We start from the raw sequence: 13,707 nt of genomic DNA, 5'->3' as shown, positions 1-13,707 counted from the left end.
GTTGCGGAATGAAATTAGTAAGAATTTATATCGCCATTTTGAGGGAGTGAGGTAAATGGGAAAATAGAGAATAAAGGATAGGCTTACTTGGTGAGTAATATTTATCAGTAAGTGCCTTCTATGCTATAAATGACTTGTATTCTAATACTAATATTTAATTCTACACACTGTGTTAATACTAATTTTTAATAAAAATTTTGACATATTCTAGAATCGTCCTATATTTAATTTAATAATCTGGTTTATTTACATAACTGACAATGTAAATAAAAATTTAGACAATATTTTGTAATTATTTACAAAAGCTCTTGTCAACAAATTGTGAGCATTCTTCTTCTTTTTAATTTCCGGTAACAGACCTGGAATAGAGCCCATATTTATTGGTTACGCTCTAGGAGCTTTACCAGTTAAGCTATCCCAGAGGCATCTACCGCATTTTTATCTCAGTCAGTCACATAAGACACTCATCGAGAAATACTACCGTCCATCTTACAGTGGAAAGCCGTTTCGAGTTTAATAATGACATGAGAAAAGAAAAGAATAAGGAAAAGGATAATCCCACTCATTGAATAATTTCCAGTAATCGAAAAAAAATATTCGGACAGTTCGCGGTTGGGGACTCAGATCTACTGGTTACTAAAAATGTCAAAGAAAGCACCCCACGCATTTATAATGGTGACATTCATTTATAACAAGCAATATTTTTCACTTTTAAGTTTGATTTTTTGTTAAAAGTTTATTTATAGTTTTCTTAAACTATAATTTATCATGTTTATTTCACATCTATTAATCGAACAAAAAAAAAAGATTTACATTAAAAATGCGTTGGCTGTTGCATTGATAGATTAAATCTAACTGTATGCAATTTTCGATATTTTCTAATAGTATTTTTTACTACTTAAATTGATATCATAAATTCCTTAACGATTTTCTGTAAAATTAATCATGAGTACGATGATTCAAAAGTAAAATAGCTTCGGTAGCTCAATGGTTCGAGAACAAGGCTTACAATCTTTTGGTTGCTAGATCAAATTTCATCAGGAACGTCAATAGAAAAGTCGATGTTTCAAAAATAATTGTATATTTTCATTCTAAAGCTATTTTTAGCTTAATAAATATGAAAAGAAACTAAACATAGAAAAATAAAATATTTTACGTAAATTTTGGTACAACTGGTCTCTGAGATGATTTAAATTATAGATACATATAATTGGATAGTCGACAAAATTACCCCGGAGGAGGGGTAATTTGTTCCTAACCTAACCTAACCTAACCTAACCTAACCTAACCTAACCTAACCTAACCTAACCTAACCTAACCTAACCTAACCTAACCTAACCTAACCTAACCTAACCTAACCTAACCTAACCTAACCTAACCTATCTCAGAAACAAAGAAAGCAGCACTATCGGCAGTATATTGTTGAATTCCTATTCAAAAGAAGTTTGTCGTATTCAAACAGAATCGAAGTATTTCTTAATGAAATGACTAATGTTTCCAATAGAAATAGATGATTTTTTAATGAATATATTTACCATAAAATTAACTAAATGTATTTATTTTATTTTCCAATACAAGAAATGCAGAAGGAAGTTGCGAGTAGGGACGGGGAATCATTTTCCAGACAACTTGTGGACTTTGGGTTAAACTGCATAATTACCTTTACAACTTTTTAATTATCATCCATTATTTGAATTATTAGATACTAGTTGGTCAAATTTAAAATGTGGTTTTAGAGAAAAGCTTTTTTCACTTTACTTTTTATAGATTACATGTCTCAATTGACTTGAATGGTTATAAAATATATAATAACGGTAACATATATGCATATTCCTAGGCTGTGTACATCGCTTTCAGATGCAGTTGGTGTCGCCCATAATTTTAATATTTATGAGAACTCTGTTGGATGATACAGGCTACGACTAGTATAAGTTATAGGGTTAGATGATGTATGCGGATGACCTGGTAGTGGTAGCGAAATCGAGAAAGGACCTCTACAATCATATTAACATAGGGAAATTTGGGAGCATCAGTATCGAAACTCGTGATTATTGATAATTTATTGAAGTGAATAGAAATATGTAGATACATTTAATTATAGAGAACTAACTACAGTTTTAACAAACGAATTGATTACTGCAGCAATATATACTCGAAAAAATAATTCGGACCGAATAAATTCATTTTATGAGATGACTTTTTTACATTATTCATATACCATTCTTTTATTAAGTATTTTCCTATTTTTCTCCCGATTTTTATTTCTAAAAATTAGTTATTAGACAATTCATTACGGGACGTATCGATGCAAAACGTGTTTGTGAAATGTATTATGTCTGTATCTATAAAAGGTATTTTTTTGCGGCGTCAAATATCTACTAACCACAAGGGTAATTTATGGTTTTCCAATTTTTTTAATAAGATCCTCTAAGTTGCAAATCCAGATCTACGAATTAACAGCGCAAAAAGAATATTTAATTTTATAATGCTTTAATGTGAGACTTTTAGGAAACATTCTAAATTCTCATTTAAAAGCGAGATAATTGGTTGTTATGCTAATTTTTAACGAAACACCCCTTTAGTAATAGGTAAATTATACAGTACTGACGCAAACAAGATAATTTGCAATCCAAATTCTTAATGATGATTTTCTATTTTCTCCATAAAAGGCTTCTAATGAGTATTAGTGTTGATTCCGTTTATCATGGTAACTGAAATTCTATTACACTAAAATTGGATTATATTTTAAAAAATCGAAAGTACAAGGTGTGCTCAAGACACAAAAAGTGAATAACTTTCAAAGAAAACGAAACATTTTAATTCAGAGTTGTACCCTTCGCACTTATTTCAGCGTTGAATCCATGCTTTAAAGCAATTCTGTAAGGCTTCACTCGGAACTGTGACCGTCTCAGTGTCTAGAATATTGTCAGAATGATTCTCTTATAGCACATTTTTGATTAAGTGAGATATACAGAAGACTAATGGTACTAAATGGTACTAAAACAAATTACGTGACGGCTCATTGTCATAAAAAACAAAAAAGAACTTAGCGAATTTTCTAATTCTCTTTTTGCCCAATTCGTTTCGAATATATTCTTAAAACTACATGGAATAAAATTTTATTCACAATAAAAGAAAACGCTGGATGTAGAGCCTTGACATGCATTTTTGATTGATAGGATTTTTTTTCTGTGGGTGAGGGATTGGGATTGTGTCACTGTTTTTCCATTGGAAACATTTATAATTTGGGGTTATAACCACAGATCTAGCTTCATTTAATAATTATGACAACGGGATTTGAATCTCGTGTGAGGTTATTCTCTATGCTCTATTATCTTTTATTTTGTGGTCGAAGAGCGTCTCGATCGTTCCTGGCTCTTGACTCATTTCCATAAAAGTCATCATAAACAGAATTCAACTTTAATCAGGTTATTTGATCTCTTTTAACTTTGACGTTCCTTGGACATCCATGTTTCACAACAAACACTATAAATATAATCTCACTAAATCGTTTATAGTCATGAAAAGGTACGAAACGCGCATAAGTGAGCTATAGGCGCGTGCAAGTGAAGACTGCAGTGAGATAAAAGGTATCCCATAGCCCATATTGTTCAACTTTCCTGGTCTTTGAATTCAATCATACGATGCATTAATCAATTTCTTAATTGTGGCATTTATGTCTTGGTGTGATTATTGGACTAATATCATCTTTTATATCTTACCCCATAAGTCATCCATACTTCAGACTTCTTTCTACTCCTCAAGTGCTAGTTTTCTCGTTTTATACTTTTATTGTTTCATACATATTTATTAAATTATCTGCAGCGTATATAATTTCATTAATGAAAATTCATTCATGCTATTTTATGGCCAAGCCTCGTATGCTTTTGAATAAGAAAATTCCGATGAAAAGCTGTGTTCAAAAGCGACAGAATCATATTTCTATTTGACGTTATCTTGGATGAGCACAGTATTGAAATAAATGATAAAAAATATCTTAATGTGAAAAGAAGTATTGGTCGATCACACATCACAATAATTGGATCCCAATAGACAACTAGCCATGAAAAAAATGAAATATATAAGCTACAAGGTCATTAAATTGATGGTAGAAGAAATTGCCATATAGAAATATGTTTTTAAACATTACCGGAGTGTCAAAAACATATATCTGGTTTACCAACATATTATATAAAAATAATAATAATAATAATTTAGATTTTTTTTTCAACTATGAAGCTCATTCCAATGAAAATTCTACGCTCTGCTCAGCTTAGCCATATCCAAAATCAAATTTATCATTGACGTTCCACGTATTATCGCGACTTTTCATCTCCAGACTTCTTCTAAACTGGATATAAAGAGCTTTAAGTTTTTTGTCACCTTATACAAACAACTACTTAAGAGACACGACACACAAGCGTCCTAGAAAGGGAAAGCATTTCTCAAAATATATACGTAAGCTATGGAAAATTCAATAAATCATTTTAATGAAACCGTGAAAAGGTTACATCAAATTTCTATAATGCTTCTTAAGTAATTGGTTATATCTTCCTGCCATGTTCTTCTTGTTAAATCTGGCGAGTAAGGCGGATGTATAGAAAGACAATCATTTTGCTTCAAAAGCGACTGATGACATCGCGCGTTGTCATAATGATGAAGTCTTTGGCCCATTTTACTTGTCTCTACCAGCGCAAACGTCGCAGTACTCCATTCGACTGTTTGAATCCGTTTTTTGAATTCTAACGACCCCCAACATTTCTCTCTTCTTAATTAACTTATTGTCACTCTAACCAGTCTTAAAATAATTAGATTACAGGCAAATTTTAGCATTTCCAAAGCTTTATAAGTATGTTTTCCAATCTGGAACGAAACTCAATGCATTTTTTGATACCAATGTTTTCCTACACACACTGCAAACATAATGAGTACTTGTCATTCACACTCTCGCATTATTATATATTCACGCCATCAGGTCCTTTGATTTGTATCCGATAAACCGACACCGAGGGGAACAAAAGGCAGGGGAGGCGGGCGCATGCTTCGTTCATATGCTTGCATTCGCGTTCCCTCATACAGAGTTTAGATCAAGCATAGCAGTAGACTGACAAGCTGGAATGAGTTCAAAGTTGTTACTGCTAGTTTCAACATCTCGGTTTATCGCTCTCCCGGCTCAGACCTCTCGCCGGGGGAGCGATAAACTCTTTCACACGTCTCAACACATGAAGATTGATTTGTGGTTTTGGTTTGGGAACCACTCTGCACCTTGCAAGATATTTCATTGTTCATTGTACGTAGACTTCTCCCGAAGGACACTATTTTCCTGGGTTTTTTATGTCATATTATTTTTCTTTCTAGGTTTAACTATTTAAAATACATTTAGCGTAAGAAATTATTATTACAAAAATTCATTCACCATATATATCATGTAGAATGCGACACCAAGGAACTCTGATTCGTATAAAAAAAAAGTCTAACAATATTTTTAGTTGACAATTGCATCATTTATAGGTTATATGTAAACTATTTTCACTATAAAATGCCGAGGATTGATATTCTTGATATTTAAAATTGAATAAACTTTCGCTACAGAAAGTGTGTGTTCACAATTTTTATTTTTATTCAACTATTTTGAAATGTACGAATTTTTACCTAAAACCAAATTTTAGCAGTACTACTTCATCCAGACTAAAATTGTTTTCAATTAAAATAAGCTGTGTGTTCATTTAAGCACGTTCAAGTTCTATTTTATAGATTAAGTCGGAAGTGCTTTTCATACAGTGTACGGTTGGACCGTGAATTTGTTTTTGGTCCTAGTCAATTATCCATTTTCAAGTTTAATTGAGAAAAATACTTATATGGTGAAGAAATAATTAGATGAATTTTATCTCATACTACAAAGTAATAATAATAATACATCTGTACACTGGTTCTATACAATCATGGTAAGTCATCATAATGTTACCATATCTTCATTATTTCCAGAGCGCGCCTCTGCTAGGTGATTCATTCTATAACGACGGAGTTCTATTATATCATTGTAAATGAACTTTGAAGTCACTTGAGAGAAATTCTCTTTTGGGAAATAACGGTCGAAATTCTGATATGTGGCTTAGATAGAAATAGAATGGAAGTTTTTTCATATACGATGTGCTCAGAAAACATGAAATTAATTTTTATATAGAAGTTGCTATTCGAAATAATTATCAGATCTTAGGAAATTATGCAAGAAGAATAAAAATTTTTCACAAATACGTTGAAATTGGTAAAATAGAATTATAAGATTTGCTCAAATTCGTCAGGTATTTTCTAATATTGTATTTCTATGTTAGAAAATATTTTGGTTTTGAAGTTGATTCTGCTTTAATGATGTTTATAATTATATAGATTTGTTTTGGATGTAAAACGAATGAAAAGGCAATAATAGATGACGTATTTTTAAGAAGAAATATGAAATTGGAATAAATAATTAATAACACAACAATTGAAATTATATATGAGGTTCCTTACAATTTTTAAGGTGTTAACATAAGACAGAAATCACAATATTTGGAAAATAGGTCATAAAGTCATTAATACGATAAAAAAATCCAACTGCGTAAGCAAATCATAGAATAAAAACATACATTTTCTTATTTCCAAAATACTTTAGAACAAATTCCGACAAAGGCAAAGAATTTGTAAAAATTAGTTCTTAAAATAAACTACAAGGGAATAATTAGATATTTAAAGTAGTATAAATATTTTTTAATAGAAGAACCTAATAAAATTTGATGTTATTACATTTACACTGAAACTTACAATTACACTGGCTGACGCGCGTTTCGACAACCAGTCGTCCTCTTCAGAGACATCATTATCGAAATGAACGTCAGAAAGTGTGATTGTAAGTGTTGGTGTAGGATAAGCAACTGATTAGTATGAATATCATCAGATATTCTAGGAATACCAATTAAGACGTGCAATTGAGTGTCGCCGGTTTATCCTGGCATAAATATTGAGAGTAATGATTCATTGTTTCATTTATCATTATTATGTGAATGGGTTGTGCGTATTACTGCACTTTTCTTACCACTATACGAAGTAACCTACTGAATAAAAACGAAAATTTTAAAAAGATTACGGCTTATCTTTCAATATAGTCTCCGTTCGATATAATTTGTGCACCAACGTTTTCAACCCGACTGAAAAATACGCTTTCTCGAGATTTGCAAAGTAATCCTGCATAGCGGTGATCACCCCTCGTTCGATCAAAATTTTTACCCGGTGAGTGACTTCTTCTAGTTCATAAATACAAAAAGCCCCACGGAGTCAAATCTAGAAAATATATTCGTAGCCCAACTCGACCAATTTGGCCGTGAGTTTATAGAAATGGAAAAGCACTTTTTTCTTCGCCAAATAAGGCCGTTACTTCTTCCATTAGACCATCAGTCCAATAATTCTGCATAGTACAGCTTTGTGACAATTTTTCTCTTCGCCTGATAGGTGATGTAGAAAATGGTGGTCATAACCATTCTAGTCGATAGGACAGTATTTGCTTAGTTTGGAGCACGTTTGCTGAATGAAGTCCACTGTTTTCGCTGTTCGCTGGATCCATGTTTCTTCGCCTGTCATGAAACCACGTAGAAAATTCTTCAGATTGTGCTTAAAAAAATAGCTTTGAAGTAGTTTCGAACGAAAAAACACGGCAACCATCGCGTCAACAGTTTTTTCGTATCCAAAATTTCATACAGGATATGAATATTATAAAAAATATACTGGCTCAGGTATCTCGCGCACCTTCAATCGACGGTCTACCAAAGGCTTTTTGATTTCCCTTTCAAGAATATGAAATTGCCGCTTTCCATTTTTGTAAAATCCACAGACATATCCGATTCCACACGCTGTCGAAATAGAACTAAAGTCGATCTAGGTGGAATTGCCCTCGTATATGTTAAACAACAATGGAGCGAAACATAATTTTCTTCTTTTTCTCAAATGAAATAGTGAACAAAAAATCATATTTCGTATAAACTCAACTCAAACACAATCTAGGAAGTCGACATTCAAAAACACCTTGAACATATCTCAATTTGAATTATAATTTGGGAAATTTTGCGTTGATCTCAAGTTCTAAAAAAACGAATGGAGTAAAGTTTCATGTAAATAAATAAACAGGGAGAAGTTTCAAGGAACTTTATAACTAGTTTTGTGATAAATTACGCAGCTTCCACTAAGTTGTCTTCTCGTTGTCTGGTATAACTCATTGAGTGGTGACACTAACACATAGGAAGTAGGAGGCATAATTCATATCATCGATTAAATGATGCGGATAAATAAAATGATATATTAACTTCATCTTGTTACATCTAAAAATGATAAACAATTAAAATCGACGTTGAAAAAGTTAAAAATCGACTTTCTTCTAACACGGATACAAATGAAGTGTCGGTAAAGCACTAGTGGTAGTTTCCGGTTCAGATGTAATGAGGGGAAAAATAATGTCTTTCAGGGGTTACTTCAACCTTTAATTTGCAATATTTCAAGGTAAAACTTCCTAGTTCTCTTTTAATATGACCTCTCCTGTTCCATTCCAGATATTTAATCTTCTTCTGAGCTCTTTTCGAGACGTTAAGCTCTCATAAGACTTTTTTGTGGTCTTCATAGTAATCTCCGAATGTTTGGTTTCTGATTCTTCATTCATTCACTCATTTGTTTCTCTCTAGAAGTCGTAGAGTGTTTGGTTTCTGGTTCTTTATCCATTTACTTATTTTTTTCTTCCAACTACGTTTCCTTTCTCAATTCACCATAACCTAAATTCTAATTTCTTCTCTAATATCATCAGTTCTTTTAACGTTGTCATTTTCTTGTTGATAATTTTGATTTTGTTTCTATTGCATAAGTCGAAAAACGCCTTACGCAAATATGTTGACCTTTAACAGGAACAGTTGTGATTCGTTCTAGCTTTCATTTCAATATATTTGTACTTGAAATTTCCCAAAATATGTGTCGGGATCTCCTAAATTCTTAGCGTTATTATTCACTATATGGAAGCCACCTAATTCAACAAGAATAACGTTATGTTAAGCAAAAATCTAGAAATGTCCAAGAGAAATTTAAATATACTTCATCCACATCCGTGTACCCCTCCACAGAATCAGAAACACAGTATACAAAAACAGGAACTTTGCCGAAGACACAGTCATCCTCTCTTCCAATCAAGAACCACAACAACAAAAATGTTCATGCTCATCTAAAGCAATTACAAGAGTGGATACCACATAGGCGAGCGGTAGCCACCCTCAGTCATAATACCATGAAAAAACTTTTTTCCAAAATTTCTCGCTTGGCTGGAAAATACTTTGGAAATTTCGGACAACTTCTGATACTTTACAAAATAGTTGAAGAATATGCTATTAAATTTTCATGGAGAAATATTGATTTTTCGCTGACTTGTCGCGAGTTTAGCGTAAAAAATGATGATCCAATGTTCATCTAAAATTTTTCTACAAATTTGATTAAAAACAAATCTCATATTCGGATTCAGCGACTTCGAAAACATAAAGATATACCTCGTTTAGCCATTAGTTCGAATCTGGTCACCTTTTCGTGTTTTTAAGCGCCTTTTTGACCAGCAGATAGTGCTAAATAGCTAAGAATACAACTAGAGAAAAGTCTAGAGCATCATATTACAAAAAAAGAGAGCTACAAACCTGTCATCAAGCCTATATGGACATATTGAATTGAGCTGTGGGGTTGCGCTTCCAAATCTAATATAAATATTATTCAAAGATCTAAATCGAAAATACCAAAAACCAAAAAATGCAAAAAGACAAAAAAATTGGCCAATAGACCTAGTATGAGGTATTAGAGGTTACGTCACTGGTGTAAACCTCATCAAGACATTATAGATGTTATTAATCTGATTGTTAATAGAAGTTTATGATAGAAAAATCCACTGAAAATATTATGCTTACGTATAAAATTAAGTTCTTCCACAAATCAAGAGTTCAGTTGAACCAGATATTATGAAACATAGTTTTGACTGCTTAGATTTGTATCTATCGATATACAAGGTGTATTTTGCATTAGATAAAATATACTTATGATGAAAATCTTCATTCTATTCAATCTCATTCAATCGAAATATTTTTGTTTCATACTTATATAAGTGAAGAGGCTTAAGTACTATGTTATTTTTATTTTTGGTTTGCTTAGGTAAGTATCAGTTTTTATATAGAATTTTTGTAATGAATTGGAGTTATTATGATAGAGATACACCTACTAGTTTCGATTTCTATCATGAATGAGTCTACTATTATCACTATTGAACAACAATAATATTGTATTTGAGAACAATTCTTTATTTGATTCTTGTCGCATATTTTCTTTCCCTTTGATACTTCACTTGCAGATTGAAGAGCATGAAGTTTCTATTTGCAGTTTCTATTCTGGTTGCAACGACTACCGTCCTCGCAAGACACGATTTGTGGGCTGAATTCAAAGTAAGTGAAGACATTAAGTGTTGTCTCATATGTGAGATATCGTCGCCATAGTAATGGTGAATAGTCTTGAAACACATAACACTAATTTTAAGTGATATAAAGTTTTTGTATTTAGTTTAGTTGGTATATTAAATAAACAAAATTTCCTTAAATTCGTTAAATTTGGAACTAGAAACAACTCAAAAAATAATTTCATATCGCAATTTCACTTTTTTGCCTATTTTCAGAGGACTTGAATATAATGTTTGTACTTTGTTTTCAACCAATTTACAGTCTCATTATTTATTGTTATGTCGTTAAGAAAATCTGTACAATTTAGTTGAACCTCGCCATCAAGTGTAAACATTCCTACACCTTCTTGGCCAATACTCTTCATAAGTAAATTGATGGAATTTCTATTTTGAGCAGAACCGGTACAATACTCTTCTTCAGATAAAGTTGAAATCATTTCCCAGAAATAAGTAGCTACTTCGAATAAACCTTTTACAACAATGCTTTTGTATCTTGTGAATGTAACCACGTACACGGTAAAATGAAACGCTTTCAGCTTTTGAACGTTACAGATTTTACTAGTTTTAAGGTTTGATATAATATGGAAACCATCCATCAAAATATTCGTGTTTTCATGAGGCTTTTAGTGAACTTCATAATCTTATTACAAAATTACAAGTTGAGCTGTCTGTAAAAAGTAAATGATTTTTGAATTACTTTTATCACTTTCCAATCCCTCAATTAAACCTTCTTTTTATAAACCGGATAAGAAATATTTTCTTTGTGATGTACTTCTATCTTTCCTAATACCATCATCATTAATAACACCATTATCTTAATATATTTTGGTATAGTCTTTTCCTCTTTCGAATTATTTTGTAAAGATTAACAAACATATATGATAATATCATCATATGTATCATAACTCGTGACTATTATTGCAACTACAGCCGAGATTTCAATAACACAAAATATTCTTTTGTCTTCTTTGTACATAACTATTTAAAACTTATCAACTATATCTGAATATTCGCCACAGTTAAGTTTACATTTAAAATATGTTTTCTGATGTACGAGTATCATGTAAGCATTTCAGTTGTCAAAAACGGGTGTTCAATGTTCGTAGGTCAAGTATAACAGAGAATATGAACTGCTAGAGGATAAACTTCGTTTCCAAATTTTCCAAAAGAATCTTCTATTAATCGAAGAACATAATGATAGATTCGCGAAAGGGGAAGTTTCTTACTTTCTCAAAGTAACCAAATTCGCTGATTGGACGGAAGAAGAACTATCTAATATGTTTAAACGACAAAGTGCTCTCAAACCCGAGATTAATAATACTGGAATATTCAAAGCAAATCCAAATTTAAAAATTCCCGATTCTCTTGATTGGAGGGAGTCAAATGCAGTTTTACCCGTAAGGGATCAAGGTTATTGTGGAGCTTGCTGGAGTTTCAGTACCGTGAGTGTTATAATAGCACTCAATAATTTATGAAAATAAATTTATTCCATGTTTCTAGACTGGTTGTCTTGAGGGTCAGCTTGCTATAAACAAAAATCAACAAATTCCCTTGAGTGTACAAGAATTAGTTGACTGCTCTAGAGACTTTACCAATGAAGGATGCTCTGGTGGTGATCAATATGTTTCTTTTGAATACATTCGTGTTTATGGTCTTAGTTCTGAATCAGATTATCCATATATTGAACGAAATGGAAATTGTACGAAGAAAGAAAGAGTTATCAAGACGTTGTCACAAATACAACGCGTTGCACAGGATGATAATAGTCTGGCACAAGCTATTGGTGAGTTAATTCCGAGTGAAACAGCTATTCTATAGTACTATTTTTGTGATCGAATTTTGTTTTTATTTCTTCACCATATTTGTTTCGTTAAAGCTGTATAATTGATGTTACTAAAATGGTCAGCCGAAACTGATAGTTTTCATCTGATTCATCAATAATATGTAGGGATTCTAATAAAAATGACTGTAACTACTTAGCTGTACAAAAATGAGATTTAATAAAAGTATTTTCACCTTTGAAATATCTTCTATATACAATTTTTCAAAATGTATTTTAGAAGATGACAATGTATGATGATGTAAGTAGATAAATTTATTTCTAGTAGTTCACACGATCTATATCTTCAATAAAATACTCAATAAATACACTGTAAGGAAGATATCCATAAAATTTGTCAAAAGTCACGAACAGCGGCTCTCAAGTCATGGGAACATCGAGGCACTTTAGCTCCTCGACAACTCCAGGTTAGGGGGAAAACTGAAGAGTACAAAGCCTTTTGCGTTAGTTATCTAAATAATTTTCACAGCATCAGTCAAACCTCTAAGAGAATTAATTTCTAACCGATAAATAAATTTTTGATAGTTTAGTCGTTTTGAAGAAAGGCTCAGGACAACAATCAACTTTTTCTCCGAACTAGGTGGGTATGTAAAAAGACAAATGATCGATTTAGAGAAGACCAAGTTCTGAACTCTTCATCAAGACAATGCACCAGCTAGTTTCGATTGGCCGGTGAAAGCGATCTTCGCAAATTTGGACATCATAATGTTAGAACATTTATCGTGCTACTTGTGATTTTTTTTGTATTCCATAAGATCAAATTTGTGCTGAAAGGGACAATATCTATTTCGTGTAAAAGACGTGTGAAGAGAATCAACGTAGATGACAAAATACTACTGCTTTTTCAATAATGCCACTTATTGATGACAGTTAAAAATTGTATTGAATTCAGTCTAACTACTTCATAGCCATACCTTTTATACTTTGTTGTTTATTGGTTTCCTTTTCTTTTTGATACTGTGGTTAACTGATTTATTGGATAAAATAACTAAAATATCCTGTAATAATGAAATAATTGACATGTTTTAGCTATGAATCTATATAATATTTTTCCAGCTACTATCGGACCCATTTCAGTTTCCGCTGATGCCAGACAATGGCTGTCTTATGGAGGAGGTATATTTGATTCCAGTACATGTGGTACTAACATCAATCATGCTATTTTAGCAGTTGGTTATACACAGGATTACTGGATAATCAAAAATACTTGGGGTACGGATTGGGGAGAAAATGGTTATATGAATTTGAAACGTGGTAAGAACATGTGCGCGATTGAAATGGACAATTCCTATGCCCTATTGTGAAATTAAAATGATTATGAAGAAAATTCGTGTTTTTCATTTAGTCCATTTCCAAAGTGTTTGGCGGGAAA

General features: G+C 32.0%; 2 protein-coding genes across 2 annotated transcripts in view; one reads left to right on the top strand and one right to left on the bottom strand.

Moving 5' to 3' along the window:
- LOC130445433 (uncharacterized) overlaps positions 1-13,707 on the bottom strand; it is a 137,847-nt gene that overhangs the window by 49,909 nt on the left and 74,231 nt on the right. The window lies entirely within an intron of this gene.
- LOC130445435 (cathepsin L-like proteinase) lies at positions 10,139-13,662 on the top strand. The gene is made up of 5 exons (XM_056781043.1): positions 10,139-10,197; positions 10,394-10,484; positions 11,602-11,937; positions 11,996-12,278; positions 13,392-13,662. The coding sequence occupies exons 2-5, from the start codon at positions 10,404-10,406 to the stop codon at positions 13,637-13,639; spliced, it is 948 nt and encodes a 315-aa protein (XP_056637021.1). The 5' UTR covers positions 10,139-10,197; positions 10,394-10,403; the 3' UTR covers positions 13,640-13,662.

This window comes from Diorhabda sublineata, chromosome 6 (genome assembly GCF_026230105.1).
Source record: "Diorhabda sublineata isolate icDioSubl1.1 chromosome 6, icDioSubl1.1, whole genome shotgun sequence".
Taxonomy (NCBI): domain Eukaryota; kingdom Metazoa; phylum Arthropoda; class Insecta; order Coleoptera; family Chrysomelidae; genus Diorhabda; species Diorhabda sublineata.
This window is presented reverse-complemented; position numbering and strand designations above follow the sequence as displayed.